The sequence below is a fragment of the Pelmatolapia mariae genome, linkage group LG4, assembly GCF_036321145.2.
Source record: "Pelmatolapia mariae isolate MD_Pm_ZW linkage group LG4, Pm_UMD_F_2, whole genome shotgun sequence".
NCBI classification, from domain to species: domain Eukaryota; kingdom Metazoa; phylum Chordata; class Actinopteri; order Cichliformes; family Cichlidae; genus Pelmatolapia; species Pelmatolapia mariae.
The window spans coordinates 4,165,275-4,182,345 of record NC_086230.1 but is presented as its reverse complement, the minus strand read 5'-3'; the positions used below and the strand labels follow the sequence as shown (position 1 = coordinate 4,182,345).

Here is a 17,071-nt window from a genome sequence, read left to right as displayed (position 1 = left end):
AACTGAAGTTAGAAAAGAAATCATGGAACCAAATTATAGACCAAAATGTGTTCTAAACTTTTGACTCATCAAAGTAGACTTTTCACAGATATAACAGCTGAACACACCCATGGAAGTTTTTCTACAATAGAAATCAAATATTCTTCACAGAGTTCTTCCCATATCTGTTGCAGAAGATCCCATAAATGTGGCACTTGTAGGTTGCTTTACTTTCACTCTTCTGTCCAGTTCATCCTAAACCAGCTCGATGGGGTTTAAGTCTGTGTCTGAACAAGCCATCATCTTGTTCTTTTTCCTGAGGTAGTTCTGGCATAGTTTGGACTTGTGTTTTGGGTCATTATCTTGCTGTAGGATGAACCCCTGACCAACTAGACACATACCAGAGAGTATTGCATGGCACTGCAGAATGCTGTGACAGCCGTTTTAGTTCATCACTCTGTACAAGTCACCGACCCTGGATCCAGCAAAACAGCCACAGACCATCACACTTCCTCCTCCATGTTTGACAGATGATGCCACACACTGTGGAACCATCCTTTCGCCTACTTGATGGCGTACAAAGATCCTACATGATGAACTGAAGATTTAAAATTTTGATTCATCAGTCCATAATACCTTCTTCCAGTCTTCAGTAGTCCAATGGCGGTGTTTCATGGCCCAGGCAAGCCTCTTTGTCTTAATCTGACGTCTTAGCGATGGCTTGCTTGCTGCAAATCGTCCTGTCAAACCTTCACCTTAAAGTATTCTCTTTACAGTTTAAATTGAGACTTGCTTTCTATGACCACTGTTAAGCTGTGCTTGAAGCTGTTGTGCTGTGAGCCGCCTATCACACAAACTGTTAACTCTCAGAAACTTGTTCTCTGATTCAGTGGTGGCTTTGGGTCTGCCAGACCTCTTCCTGTCTGAGTTGTCAGTTCACCATTTACCTTTGTAACATTTCAAGCTATTGGACTTGAATGACTTGAATTGCAATAAATAACTAGAAACATTGGGGTGTTCTAAAACTTTTGACCGGTAGTGTATAATAATGATAAATGGACTGTTTCTTTTATACCACTTTTCTGCTTTTCTGCTCTGAGCACTCAAAGCACTTTATACAACTTGCCTCACCCAGACTGGAGCAGCCAGTGATCGAACCATCAACCTTCTGATTAGTAGATGACCTCAATTTTTTTCAACAAAAGTTCTATACATTTCAAAGATCTGCTTATGTTCAGCTTTTTTACAGGTTTTGTAACAAAACCATCTAAGCATTTTTCCCCATACATGAAGCTCTTCCTCAACCACTCTTCTAATCTCTTTGTTTTTAGTATTTATAGCAGCCTCGCTTGAAAAGCATATGTTGTGGAAAATGGGAGCAATGTCAAAATGGCTCTGTTTGCCAGAATGGGGAACTCCTTGGCAGCAGTCAACCAAAAACTGTCCAAAGATAGATTCAGCAAAGCTTAGCTTTACACCACAGTCTTGTGTCAGTTCAGTTAGTTCCTCCTGCTCCTGAAAAGTCATATCCTTTCCAAAAACTGCTGCTGAGCTATATGGGTCTTTTGCCCAGTCGAGGCATTCAGTGGAGACAGAGGGGAAATAAATTAACAACTTCTTCTCGAGCGTTTTCAAATGTTTACTTATTATTTCACACAGTGTGGCAGTTTCAGTATCTCCTTGCCATTTCTGAGCGAGTGGGAACATGCCAAGGTTTTCATTTTTCAGATGTTGTTGCCAGAGGTGGACCTTTGAACAAAATATATTTATTTTATCTGTGCTTGTGAGCAGGTTTTCATCTCGGCTTTGCATTTGTGTGTTAAGTTTATTGAAATGCTGAAGTATATCTGCCATGTAAGCCAGCCTTGCACACCACTCATCACTTGTAAGCAGCTTTGCATCATTGTACCTCTCATCGCTCAAAAACACGTTTAGCTCTTCCCACAGCTCATACACACGGGCCAGTACTTTGCTGCGTGACAACCATCGGACCTCCGTGTGGAGCAATAAAGCTTTATGCTCCGCTCCCATTTCCTCGCACTGAGATGCAAGTATGCGGCTTTTCAGAGGTCTTGTCTTGACAAAGTTTACCATGCTCACCACATCATCCAATACAGGAGCTTGGTCTGCTAAAGTCTTGGCAACGAGTGCCTTGTGGTGCAGAAAACAGTGCATAATAATAACATCTGGGTTTATCGCTTTCACTCTGCTAACGAAACCTTTGGTGCGTCCGACCATGGCTGCTGCTCCATCAGTGCAGATACTCGTGCAGGTTTCCCACCCTCTTTGTTCAAGATATTCAGATGTAACCCGAAAAATTTCCTCTCCCGTTTTTTTTCTGGCAGTGCCTTGCAAAATAGAAAGTTTTCTCTTTTGGAGTCTCCTTCCACAAAATGCACATTGGCCAATAGTTGGGAATGTCAACTAATGTCTGTAGACTCATTAAGTTTGGAAAGAAAAGCGTCTGGACTTCTTTAAGTTGCTTGAAGACGTTTCACCTCTCATTCGAGAAGCTTCTTCAGGTCTAAGGTCAAATGGTGGAGAGTCCCACATTTAATTCCTCGGTGAGTGTCCCCCAAACGGGTCATGAACCCCCTGTTGATCCTCTACCTAATCGCACAAGTCAAGGCGTGAAAACGGGTGTAGGTCACAATCAGTTAAGGTTTTGGATGAACCTGCTGTGAAACCTAGCCCCACCCTATCATGTGACTTACTGAGGTCAGATGGCCCAGGATGTGAGTGGGCATTATGGCGTCTTGGAAGGGATCTCAAAACTGGATTATAGATGGCAGAAAGTTGGTGTTGTAAACCACCGCCTCTGTTCAAAGATGTTCACAGTGGACATAAATGGCTTCTTTCACTCCTCTTTCATACCATCTGTCTTCTGTGTCCAAAATGTGAACATTGGTGTCCTAAAAGAGTGACCTTTGTCCTTTAGATGCAGATGGACAGCTGAGTCTTGTCCCATCGAGGTGGCTCTTCTATGTTGTGCCATGTGTTTATTAAGTGGCTATTTGGTCTCTCCAATGTAGAGGTCTGGCCATTCGTCGCTACCCTGTACAGCATATACTATGTTGCTAAGTTTGTGTTTAGGAGTTCTGTGGGATGAACCAGTTTTTGTCTGAGTGTGTGGCTGGGTCTGAAGTACACTGGGATGTCGTGCTTGGAGCAGACTCTCCTGAGTTTTTCTGATAAACTGGCAACATAGGGGATGACAATGTTGTTGCGTTTGTCTTCCTGATCCTCAAGAGTTGGTGTCTGATCTTCTTTTCTGTGCCTTGTTGCTGACTTTATGAAAGCCCAGTTAGGATAACCACATGTTTTAAGAGCCTCCTTTACATGTGCGTTCCCTCTTTTTTCCTTCAGGCTTAGAGGGAACATTTTCTGCCCGGTGTTGTAGGGTCCTGATTACTCCGTGTTTGTGTTCCAGAGGGTGGTGGGAGTCAAAGAGGAGGTACTGGTCCATGTGTGTGGGCTTCTGGTAAACTTCAATGTTGAGGTTTCCATTCCCTTCAATGCGCACGGCAGAGTCCAGGAATGGCAAACAGTTATCCTTTGTGTCTTCCCTGGTGAACCTTATGTTTTATCCACAGCGTTGATGTGAGCAGTGAAGGATTCTACTTCTTGGGTCTTGATTTTGACCCAGGTGTCGTCCACATATCTGTACCAGCGGCTAGATACCCTCCCTCCCAGCCTTTCTTTCCACCATGTAAAGGCTGGCTACAATAGGTGACACCGGGCAGTCCATGGCACATCCATGTTTTTGTCTGTAAAAACCGTTTGTCATGGTTGTTTGACTACATATTGACATGCTCCGTGCTTATGTTTTAGTTTATTATTATTATTCTGTGGTTTTGTACTGTCCTTTTTCGTTTCGTTTCATGTTCCTTTTTTTTTTTTTTTTTTTTTTTTGCCTGTCCCGTTTGGTTCTTTTGCCATCAGAATTGTTGTCTAAAGGCGAAGAAAGATGCCCAACGGATTTACTTTACCAAATTGACCATCCCAGCCTTGCCGTAATGGTCCATTTGATTCACCTTTTATTATTTATTTTATTTTCATTTGCTGAATCCGGGACAGACTTGATTGGGGGAAAGAAAGGGGAGAAAGAAAGAGGGAAAGAAAAACAACTGAGAAGAGGGAGGGGGAAAATGGGCAAAAAAACAAAAACCAACAAAATAAGCAGAAAAAAAATACATATATCGATCACCTGGATCACCTGTTGAGAAAGAAAAAAGAAAACAAGCAGAAGAAAACGAGAGCAACATAATAAACAACATCACAATGATATATGGGAATATGACAGTAAATACTAAATATTAAACATTATTGGGCAGCACGTGAGATCGACAGCGCACAGTGTGCTTTGAGGTAGGAGCCAAAAAGGGTGTAGTTTGTGTGTGTGATCACCTGTGTGTACACCTGTGAGCATGGACGCGCTTGTTTTTTTAAAAGGTTCCTTCATGTAATGATCTGCTAGAGGGTGTGGGGGGCCACTGCCCCGTCCTCCAGGGCATGAAGCAGGTATGGAGGAGATCAAAACTCCAGACATCCAGAGGCCCCCAGAACACAAGAGACCAAGGAAGACCAACAGAGGGGCAGCCGCGCCACTGTCCCAGAAAGAGCTGAGGAGAGTCCCAGATGAGGGGTCACTCAGCAGCCGCGGAGCAGAAGTCAGGGGGGGTTGCAGTGACGTGTCCGTGAGCTCCGCCGGCAGCCAGCTGTGTCTGAGTGACCGAGCTCCAGGCCGAGAGGCCGAGGGCACCCCACCTCCGAAGTGGCCCGAGCGAGCCCCAGGTTCCAGGCCCCGATAAGCAGCCGCCAAGGAGTGAGCTGGTGTGTACCTGGGCGCCCACCCCCGGACACAAAGAACCGCCAACGCACCGATGTCCGAGGGCGTCTGCCACCGGCAGGGGAAGTGGTGGGGGGAGATAGGCCTCCAAACCTTGGAGTGCCTGAGATGTCCCCAGAGAGGTGGCGTCTGATACCCAACCTGACATATAGACACAGACATACAGGCACACACAGATACAAACATCCATTCCCACCCTCATGCTCTCATATGCAATTACTCAACACTCACCCAACGTGGAGACAGACATAAAGAGACGCTGTACACACAATCACACTCCCCAAGCGTACTCTAAGAACCGGGTCTAGGTACCCTTGCCCCTGGAGGGGGAAACTGCACCCAGACCCAGGTGGTGTTACCCTTTTCCCTGCGGTGGGGAGAAGCAGACCGCCCCGATTCCGCAGCAGCAGGGAGGCCCCACATTCCAGACCCCAGTCGGACGGCCAGCTCCTCCTCCTAGCCCCCCCGCTCCAGCAGGCCGCAGAGAACGGGGGTGTAGGAAGACTCCAAACCTCCCTCCACCCGCTCATATGTAGTGTTGATGTATGTGTGTTCTAAGGTGCATTTAAAACCCAGGAGGGCATGGAGCTACCTGCCAGAGAGCAGCAGGTAAGCGCATAGCCCCTCCTGCTAGCCCTCAATGTCTACGTGTATTTAAAATTGAGAGGTGGGCAACGACGCCAGGGGTGCGGTGTACACCCTGATGGTAATTTGGATTCCGTGTAGCCTGCCCACCCCCAAGATCCTATATGTATGTGTTATGAGAGTGTGAGTAATGTGAATGTCTAAGTTGTGAGATAAAATTGAGGCACAGGCAGCCAGAAGGGGACAGAGGGGGGGATGCCTCCTCTGCACCCTGGTGACACACCCCTACCCCAAGGCCCTGCATGTGTGGGTGATTGTGGTGGAGCGGGAAGAGGGAGGCAGCTGGAGATGGGGAGGGAAGAAAGGGAGGGGCAAGTGACCCCTCCCTGGGGCCAGCTCCCCCGCTGACCCCAGTAGGCACCCCCATATTCTGCAACCCGCCAGGGAAAGGGGTCCCAGGACCATCCGGACCGGGGCCCAGTGCAGCAGCGCCGCCCGGCCCCACAGAGCCCGGGACAGCCCACCCGACCCCACCACAGAGAAAACTGCACCCACCCCATCATCCACTCATCTTCCAGACTACACAAGACAATAGACGCCCAGGCTGAGATCTTCCTCCACCTCTCCTATATCTCCCCCTCCTGCAGAGAGAGTTCCTGAAGAGAGGAAAGCTCCTGCAAGATGTGACAACCTCCCCCACCAGTTGAAGAGCCCCTCAGATGGCTCGATGCACTGGCGGCACCCTGCGCCAGGGCCGGGCCCCCAGACACCCACCCGCCCACATGCCCGGCAACACACCAACCAGGACCCAAGCCCCCGAGGCCCGGCAAGGGCCACAGCCCAGAGACGGAGCGCCCCCAGAACCTCACGCCCGTCCTGGACCCACCCAGGGGCAGCCAGGCTACCAGGTCAGTAACCCACGTCCGTCAGCACAGACCCTCCCCTAGCCCCGCTGCACGCAGCCACGAGGAAACCGTCACCTAAGAGCCAACAGAGCCCCTAATTGGCCATGAGTAGCGCAGAATAAAACCACAGAATATTATTATTCTGTGGTTTTGTTTATTCTGGGGTTTTGTACTGTCCTTTTTCACGTTTCATGTTCCTATGTTCTGTGTCCCCCAGTCTGTGTTGTGTGTGTTGTGTCATTACGTGTATGTGTTTCCTGTTTTATTTTGAAGGCCTCTGTCTGATGTCAGTGCGTTCTATTTACGTTTCCCCTGCTTCGTCAGCTGTCATGTCTCCCAGGTGTGTTTCCCTCCTGTTTCCCATCCCCTGATTGCTGGTGTGTGTATTTATAGGCTGTGTCCCAATTCAGAGACCGCACGCTTGAAGTACGCATTTTGAGTGCGATTACGTCACCGCCACGCGACGACGGCTGTCCCAATCCGAAGTGTACTCCAAATGCACCGTCGATTTCCCCAAATATCAAGCGTGGTCCGGTGCACGCTTCGTGGTCCCATATATCCCACAATTCATCGCGCAGCGGTGGGTGTGGATAATTTTGCCGCAAAATACGGCAGAAGGGAGCGGCCGAAGAGTGAACTGTCAAAAGTAAGTACTGAATATTATGTCACTTATTTATGTGCGAACGTTTAATAACGAAGAACATTAAAACATTACTGTTGGCCACATGTCAGCAAAGTTATGTGACATTAGTGATGTTTGTACTTTCAGCGTTAACTTGGTTTTAAAGCCCATACATACATACATACATACATAGATAATGTATGTATCTATCGATCGATCGTTCGGTGGTGTCGAGCCAAACGGACTTTAACGTGTGTTTGAACGAGCTGACGGTTCACTCGTTAAGCTGAAAGAAAGATGCTTTAATCACAGGAGTCACACATGTGTCCACTGTACCATCTGGGAACTCTTCTTGTTTAGCACTCGTAATAACACAAACACTAAATCCTCCTTCTCTTGTGCTGTTTTGTAGCAGTGTATACACCTGAGACCGTCACCTGTCTGTCTGTCCTGCACACTCTCTCTTTTTCTTTCTCTCTGATTGTGGAATAAAAGTATGAACATGTATTTATAAGTTACACTTGTGTTTGAATCCTGCAGCTTATCACACATTTGATTTCCATGTGTGACAACTGCAAGTGTCCAGAATGAGGACAGACTGAGGGAGCCACTGCTGCACATCATCTGTGAGGCTTTGCACCCCTGATGATCCACCAGGACAAACTCAGCAGTGTGTGAGGAAGAGGAGGAGGAAGAGCCAGCAGCAGCTGACAGATGGAGAGAATAGACAGACTGTTCCCTGTTTGTGAAGGACTGCTAGGAAAGTTTAACATAACTAATTATCTGTCCTGAATCAGTCTTATTAGGTAATGTTCAAATAATGTTATCATCCCAGTGTTTTCAGTGTGGGAGAAAGTACTCAGGGCCTTCAAGTTACACACTATGAAAGGCAGGAACAAGTTTAATATTCAGAAACCTAAAGTATGTATCAGCAGCAGAATGGAGCTAAAAATAAATGTTTGTTTCAGTTCTATGAAGCTTTGAGTATTTTGGATTAGTAGCACTGCTGTGTTTGTTGCATCACATTGCTGTAATTGTTTATATGCTTTATATATTCTGAGGTAAGTTGATCTATAGTGTTACATCATATTCTGTAAGGATGTTATGTGTTTGTTTACTTTCTGCCCAGTTTGACCCATTTAGCAGAAGTCAGCCTGTTTAAGGCTCTGATATCTATTCTGTATGACTTAAAGCAGTTATGACATGGTCTGATTTTCTCACCCAATAAAGGAATATTTAATATATCAGTCTACTCTTCATTCTATCAGAAACAGTTTTCACACCTCGTACATTTTCCTTTTTACACATATATGTAAGCATTGAGCCAAATGTAATAATGCCAACATATTAGACGAACAATATTTGTCTCTTATGTATAATACATCTATATATACACTGTCAAAGGTACTTGTCTTTGAGTGAAGATTTAAGGTGATAGGAAATATAAATAACTGCAACTTAAATCTTTGACCCAGAGTTCAAGCTCACTGCTGTGATATATCCTCTAAAATATATATACCATAATAATCTGACAATACATATAATATTGGCCATTTTATATTTACATTACCGCAGTGAGATGATTTTAGTCTCATGAACAACATTAGCTGATTGTTATTTACTAACTAATCTTGAAATGACTGTTCAGTACAGAAATGAAGCCCAACTATCATGTTTTACAGTCCCGTGGTCTCAGCCTCAGATACTCAACTAATCAAAGTGATGTCATGACAAAAATGAAGGACTAACAAAACATTTTTTTCTCCTTCATTTCTGTCACACACTGCTGTATGAAACGTTTCTTGCGGTTAGTATCATGGTTGCTAGGCAACCTGAACAGCACAACGAAGGCTAGACCGTCCCATTTCACAAGCCTCTCACTTCCACACTTCACGTACTTATAGTACGCACCGTACGTAGTACGCGTAGTGTGCGTACTTCAAGCGTGCATACCCTGAATTGGGACACAGCCATAGTGTGTGTTCCCTCGTCCTCGTTGCTGGTTCGTCTGTGTATTTTCCTCCGTCTTCCTGTGCATTCTCCCCGCGTTGTTCTCCCTGCATCTCTGTTTCATGTCTCAAGATTTCAAGGTTTCAGGTTTGTTTTTGCTTAGCTTTTCCCAGTTTAGGTTACTCTTAGGTTTTGGTTTTGTCCACCACGTTCCTGTTTGTTTCACCTTCATGTTAATAAAGCTCGCTCACATCCAAAGCAGTCTGCATCTTGGGTCCTTTAACAATTCACACACGGCTTGCCCCGGCAACCCGTGACACCGTTGTTGTATTTACAATATGTGGTGGTAAGGCAGAGGTCTAACAGTGTTCAAATCTGGTCGGGGGTGAAAGCTGGTTCTGTCTTCCAAGGAAATTTCTTCTTGTAGTTGTTTTCTGACAGTCTCCACTGTGTCCAGAGGCAGTACCTCCTCTTTGACTCCACCATCCTCTAGAATGTTTGTGTAATGTATGTATGTTCGTAAGGGGTCCAATTTCACTGCAGGCAACTGCAAGTGACAAATAAAGGCTTCATTCATTCATTCCTCCATTCACTGCCACCCACTGACATGAAAGAGTAATTACTCTACCAGTCACTGCGTTGAAAGGACAGATGCCCAACAATGATTTTATTATTTGCAGTAATTATTAAATTGTATTTTTTGGACCAATTAATTGACATTAAATAATTTCCCACGGCACAACTGACGATCTCTCACAGCACACCTCTGTGCCACGGCACAGTGGTTGGGAAACACTGCTCTAGATTAGCAACTTAACTAAGAAGTAATTCATTACACCAGGGAAGTTTTTGATCAAACTGATCGAATGCTGTCCTTCTAGTGTCTGTGATGCTGCTGCTGTCCTCGGTAGCTGTTGGAATCCTGCTGCTGCTCCTGCTGCTGCTGTTAGTGGTTCTCCTCAGGAGAAGACAACGACGAGCCAAGGAGCCTGTAGCTCTCATCCACAGTCAAAGTGTGTACTCACAAATTTTAGGCAATTATTCATCAGATTGTTTGACTACATATTGACATTGTTTTCCCTTACTTGTGTTTCAGTTGTTGACCAAGTCGGGAATGCTTACCAGTGGGGAGACAATGAGGGTGATGAAGACGATGAGGACTATGTGAATGTTGATCTAATGGACACTAATGTAAAAATGAAAGGGGGAGCTGCAGGAGTGGATGAAGAGGGAAGCAATGACTATGAGGAGCCAGTGTGTAATGATGATCATGATTACAAGAAAGCAGGCCCCAATTGCATGAAGGCCAGGAAGGCCTGTGTGAGTGTAAGTGATCACAGAGAAGATGAAGATGATGTAACTAGTGATGAAGAAGACAACTATGAGAATGTATCCCCACCCTCGCTGTATGCATCACCACCACCACCACTACCAGGTGTAGATAATGATGATGAAGAAGAAACTAGTGATGAAGAAGACAACTATGAGAATGTATCCCCATCATTACAAAGTGTGGTTAATAAAAAAGAAGAAGAAACTAGTGATGAAGAGGACAACTATGAGAAGGTATCCCCACCCTCGCTGTATGCATCACCACCACCAGGTGTAGATAATGATGATGAAGAAGAAACTAGTGATGATGAAGAGGACAACTATGAGAATGTATCCTGACTATCAGCAGTTCATTATCATTGATAATAACTTGACCTAAAATACAACTGCAACCAAAAAATCTTTTGGCCAACATGTTTAATTAGTTAGCTTGGTTTCCGGTAATTGTAACGTACTGCATAATATGGATGCCCACAGGCTGCATATAAAAGGTAGACTTGCCTTCTGGGTCTGAAAGGTGATGCCATTGTGGAAGCCACTGAGACATAAATTTTGTTTCTAATGGCCAACAGGAGGAGACTGCTTTTGTTGCAAAGATGCCATCTTGTATGGAGGTCTGTGGCTTCCTTGCTGTATGACCTCATGACCTTAAAACCTTTCTGATGTGTTTATGGCCTCAACTGCTAGTTTCAAGTTTAAAATACTGAAGACACATGACTTTGTAAATCATCATGCACGTTAGAGTCAAAAGAAGGATAAAGCAGGGTAATCTTTATCATGAGAGTCACAAGTTGCTTGCTTCTGATTGGGGTCAGTTTCTCAGTCAGATCTGCACTGTGTTCATGATGCCCAGTTTTAAAACACCCAGACCAAAATGGCAAAATTGCTCAGCTTGAGGCTTCGCAGTAGGTGATGTCAGCCATGGGTGGGTTCATGCATACTTTATAAACATTCTAAGATGATCCCTTAAAACTGTCTTCTAATGTTAAAATTTTAGAATTTCAACAATTTGAATATTTTCTATGTAGTATAAGAATTTATTAGCTGCCCTAAATATTAAATTCACTTGTTCTAGCTTTTTAGCCATGACTGTGAAGACCTCAACTTCAAAAACCTGTTTTAGCCTTTTTTTTCTATCCTTTGTATAACCTCACTTAAGCTCATTGGCCAGAATTTTGCAGAAACCCTTGATTTACAAACAAAGCTTAATAGAACAAAAAGCTCTATATCTTAATCCAGCTGTTGCTTGCTGTACTCATCCTATTATTTTATGTTATATTTTTTGATTTCCAACATGATGTATTTGCACAAGTAACACAAATGTTTACTTCAGGTGTCCGTGTACATATTTAGTATAGTCCTGGTGATAAGGTGTCAAATTTGATCCTGGAGAGGTAAATACAGTATATTTGTATGACTAGATAATGCATATTTTATATTCAAACTAATGTAAGTTTTTTTTTAAACTTAATGTACAGTAGTCACACAAACTTTATCTTTGTTGATCTTATCAAAACACATATTTAGCACCTTGTATCAACGATTTAGATGACAAGATGATTTCACCCTCCTTTATGTCCTATATACAGTCGACCTCTGGTATTTGCAGAGGTTAGGGACCACAACCACCCTCAAATACAAGTTCTCTATTTGTAATGAGTGCTCAGTTATGAGCAGCTGCTGAGGTCCCTTCTCAGTTGTCAGTTAATTTCTGATGAAGGAGAATTTGCACAGAGCATACAGCCTGATACATAAACGATATGAAAGGAAAAAACAGGATGCAAAATAAGATACCATGTACATGGTTAGCATAAAGACTGCCAGTGTGAGGTAACGGTTAACCTGTGATTACAGAGAACAATAACTAACATGATTGAACATTTTTTGTTTAAACTAATAACAGCACATAGTCATAGAATTGGCAGAAGGTATGAGTGTGACTGGTTGTCTGGATCTCTATAACAGACTGGTGATCTGTCTGGGGTTTACCCCACTGTTTGCCCTATGACACCTGGCATGACTGTACTTATCTGAAGGTTGGTGGTTCGATACCTGGCTGCTTCAGTCTGCATGCCAAATATCTTTGGGCAAGATGCTAACCACAAGTGGCTCCCTGACACATCTACTGGAGTATGAATGTGTGGGAATATTCAATAGAAAGCCCTCAAGCATAGGAAAAAGCACTGGGGTGAATGGCTGAGTCAGGCATGTTGTATAAAGTGCTTTGAATTACTCAGGGAAAGTAGAAAAGCACTATATATCAGTCCTAGGGTGGAACATTTTCTGCAGGTGGAAGCTTATTAAATAATAATTTTGAACTTCACTGTAAAATCATGACCTTGATGTGACCTGATGATACAGCTGATGATACAGCAACACGGTTGAAAATAGTTGATGAATGCACACATCACACATTCACACATCCAGTTTAAAGTGCAGCTGGAATAAGTGAGAAAGAAGCAAGTCAGTCTGCAGTTTGAAGCACCAGAATGACTCTGAGAAAAGACTTACGGACCTTTTGTCACATTGAGGAGACAGAACAGAAGGACAGAAATTGCCATTCACTAGTTTGAGCAGCCAGAATGGGTCTGGGCTTAAGAAGAACTTGGATGGACACAGGCACCCATTCTAGATTACCATGATTTTTCAGAGCCCTTTGTACCCCACCTCACAGCAGTGCCTGGAAGCTGTTTTATCTGAAACAAACAGCCAAGATGAAGGTCATTGCATATAATGCAAGGACATTAGTATCCCTTGAGAAAAATTATCATATGCATTCTGGAAAGCTCCTTTCTTCCTCCATAACCACAGGGAATCTGAGTGAGCCAGGAGAGTTACCCCGTCATCGGTTGCTTCACAAAACCACCAACTACTTACCAAAAGCTCATGTCGTAATTTTACTTTTTACTGTCCAAATATAACATCGCTGGGAGATTTTAATAGCCACATGGACAGAGCATCAAATTAATTTAAAAAACATTTTATATTTCCTATCTGGAGAATTTTGGCTTAGATGAATAAATACTTGTTCCCACACACTCCAAAGGACATACTTTAGACCTTATCTGTTGTACTGGAGTCCGAGCGATGAACTGTGCTGTATCGGACATATCTTTTTCAGATCATAATTTAGTTTCATTCGGTGTTTCTCTCCAACTGTACAAAGGTAATCTAACATGCTCTCTTAATTTTAGAAACATTACGGGCATTGATTTATCAGTTCTTTCCCCTTGCATTGATAATCTAATGACCATAGATGCTTCAGCTTCCACAAATGACTTGGTATCTCACTATAACAATGAACTCGTCAAACTCTCCAGACCTCCAGATATCATTACCATACGTTCACTCTCTGCTGCAGTCTGTAATGAATTTATGGTCTTTTTTTAAATACCAAAATTGCAAATCTTCATCAATAATTGTCCTCTTCTTTTGATATAATCAACTGTCAACGTTATTCTAACTTGGTTTTAGACTATTGTTAGCTTGAAAAATGTTATAGTTGGGGTTTTTTGTTTACTTTATTTAATTGTGTAAGGTGTGTAAGGTCAGCTTGAGGATCCCCTAGAAACCTCTAGAAATTTCTATAGCAGAAAATGAAAAACAAAAACTTTTCCTATTTTCACAAAGTTATAGAGGTTTTATTAGAGACACATTTTTGGGAACAAAAACTAAGATGAAAAAACAACACTGTACACAACAGTAGACTGGTTTGTAATAAGCAAGTGAATAATGCCGAAAATAGAGATTATTGATGGGAAACTGGTATCAAAACACACTGAGAGTTAGAGCTGTAGAGGAAGTGCCAAACTGCCAAACTGCCAAAGTAAGAGGGAATTCATTACAATTTTTTCAAAGGTGAAAGTTGTTGTTTTTTGTTTTGTAATTGTTTATTCCTTATTTACTTTGTGGAGTATGAATGGCCATAAGGGAACTTTTTATCATTAGGAAAAACTGTAAAACTTATAAATATACAGTAAAATGTTCAAAATGTATGCTTGTGCTTGTTTGTGGTGAGCAGCAGATCAAACAAGTTAGGGATTATAAATGGCTTTAAGCACACATTCAGACCTGTGAGACTCATTCAGACACTCAGACACTGAGCCATGGCTCTGTGCTACATGTACAGTGAAAAATGGAGACTGGCCGTCTCTTGGATTTATGTAAGCGTCTTTGATGAATTTACCGCAATTGCACTGTGTTTGTGTAACTTGTGTTAAGTTGCTTCAAAAAGCAAAACATCTGTGTGCAACCAATGTTGACTACTTAATTTATGTAAATCTAACATCTTGTCTTTTTTTCAGTGCACACATTTCTGCATCTTTGTATGTAGTTTATTTTATGTAATATAAAATAAACAGGTGAGCAGTATGTTTGACACCCCTGGTATAGTGGTTTCCATATTCAGCTAAAAAAGGTGAAGGTCCTCAGTACACTTTACTGAGTAAAATGTAAAATTAATTTTACAATTTTAAAATTAATTTTAAACCAAAATGAAGCTTTGTTTTACGCAGTTAACACAGTTAACTCAGTGATGCATTTCTGCATCACTAATGCATATCTCAAATAGGCTTTTTATTCTGCTTTAACAACAGTTTGGTTTCCACCCTCATTATTCCACAGAGTCTAACACTTGCTTTTTTTGGGGGGGAGACGTAGACAAGACAAGTTCAAAAAACGGAGAAGTAAGAAAAACAGAGTGGAAGAGGGACAGAGAGAAAAGACACTAAAAATCTGCTAGATCACAGTAGGGAGACCACAGCAACAACTGAGATAAGCATAAGTAACAGTTGATAATAAATACTGAATGTTACTGAGCAGCACACAAAATCGACAACGCACGATATGCTTTGAGGCAGCAGCCAAGGAAGATGGTGTGTGTCTGTGCACACCTGTGTGCGTTAGCGCGCTTGTATTCCAAAGATTTCTCCATGTAATTATCTGATAGTAAGCGTGGGGAGCCATAGCCCTCCGGAAGGGCCCCGACCGAGCCATGGGTGCCGGGAGTGAGCCAGTACACACCGAGCACCCAGCCCCGACACTGAAAACCACCAATGCACCGAGGATTGAGGGCATCAGCCATTGGCAGGGAGTGTGGTGGGGGGAGATAGGCCCCCACACCTAGAGGAGCCTGAGATGTTCCCAGAGAGGTGGAGTCTAAGACTCAACCTGACACATAGACACTCCCAGAGGGGCAAACCAGCCCCAGACCCAGGAAATGTTTGCTGTGGAGTGGAGACAAGCAGACCACCCTCGGTCCTGCAGCAGGGAGGCCCAGCATTCCACGTGCATTTAAAACATGGGAGGGAGCTGGTACTCTCTGCCAGAAAGCAGCTGGTGTTAGCATGCATCTGGTGGCCGGGCCTAAGTCCATGGAGCCCAGTCCGACAAAGGGACAGGGGCCCATCCTCCTATAGGCCCACCACCTGCAGGAGGCGCCGTAGGGGTCGAGTGCAATGTGTGTCAGGTGGCGGCCAAGAACGGAGGCCCTGGTGAGCCGATCCCCGGCTATATTTAAAACTAAACCAAACTAAATGAAACGTATGTTGTGATCACAAGTGGACATCCATTTTTTTTTTGTTTGTTTGTTTTTAATTAATTGCACATTGTTATTTTTGAGAGCCAAGTCTCCTGCTTGTGCTCCTTTCATCTGCTAAATTTGCGATATCTGCTTTGTAGACCTAGTGGAGAGAGTGGACAGTTTCCGGTACCGGGGTCTCCATATCACTCAGGACCTATCACGGTCCTGTCACATTAACACCCTGGTTAAGAAAGCCTGCCAGTGTCTCTTCTTCCCCAGAAGACTTAACAAACTTAAACAAATTTCCCACGTGTGGGACTAATAAAGGTTATCTTATCTTAGGTGCTTAAGAACTTTTACTCCTGCACCATCGAGAGCATCCTGAAACATCTGTACCTGGTTTGGGAACAGCACCAAGCAGGACAGACGAGATCTGCAAAGAGTGGTGCACTCGGCCGAACGCATCATTCGATCAGAGCTTTCTGACCTGCTGTCCATCCACACCAAGTGGTGCAAGAACAAAGCCAGGAAGATTATGATGAGCCGCTCCCATCCCAACAATGGACTCTTCTCACTGTTGAGGTCTGGGAAGCGCTTCTGCTCCCTTAAGACCAAAACAGAAAGAAAGAGGAGGAGTTTCGTCCCCCAGGCTATTCAGGACCTGAACCAGGTGTAGGACTGGACTCTCATACATCACATCACCGCACGCACTCTGTTTATTTGCACACTTCTTGTAATCTCTCTCTTAAATCATTATTTGCACATTCTTTTTTACTGTAAATTTCTAAGTTAAAATCTGTAAATTTTGTCATAATCTGTAAATTCTTTACTGTCGTTTAATGGGCATTGCACAGCAATAAGCATTTCTCCACATGTCATACTGTGTGTGTGTGTGTGTGTGTGTGTGTGTGTGTGTGTGTGTGTGTGTGTGTGTGTGTGTGTGTGTTTTACCACAGTATTGCACTACATACATTTTTTTTTAAAATGTATTCAGAATGGTAAATGGCCTGGCCTGTATTTATATAGCGCTTTACTAGTCCCTAAGGACCCCAAAGCGCTTTACATATCCAGTCATCCACCCATTCACGCACACATTCACACACTGGTGATGGCAAGCTACGTTGTAGCCACAGCCACCCTGGGGCGCACTGACAGAGGTGAGGCTGCCGGACACTGGCGCCACCGGTCCCTCTGAATGACCTTTGTTATGTATATATATGTATGTGTATGTGTGTGTGTGTGTGTGTGTGTGTGTGTGTGTGTGTGTGTGTGTGTGTGTGTGTGTGTAATTAATATGTGCTGAATACTATAAACAGAATGCAGATTTG

The 17,071-nt window shown here is 43.6% G+C and overlaps 2 protein-coding genes across 2 annotated transcripts in view; both read left to right on the top strand.

Annotated features, from left to right (window-relative positions):
• LOC134625691 (deleted in malignant brain tumors 1 protein-like) overlaps positions 1-17,071 on the top strand; it is a 246,300-nt gene that overhangs the window by 221,316 nt on the left and 7,913 nt on the right. The window lies entirely within an intron of this gene.
• LOC135932809 (nucleolin-like) lies at positions 6,196-10,561 on the top strand. Its single transcript, XM_065470473.1, has 4 exons — positions 6,196-6,321; positions 6,536-6,545; positions 9,772-9,903; positions 9,987-10,561. Exons 1-4 carry the CDS (start codon positions 6,196-6,198, stop codon positions 10,559-10,561), a joined length of 843 nt encoding a protein of 280 aa, XP_065326545.1.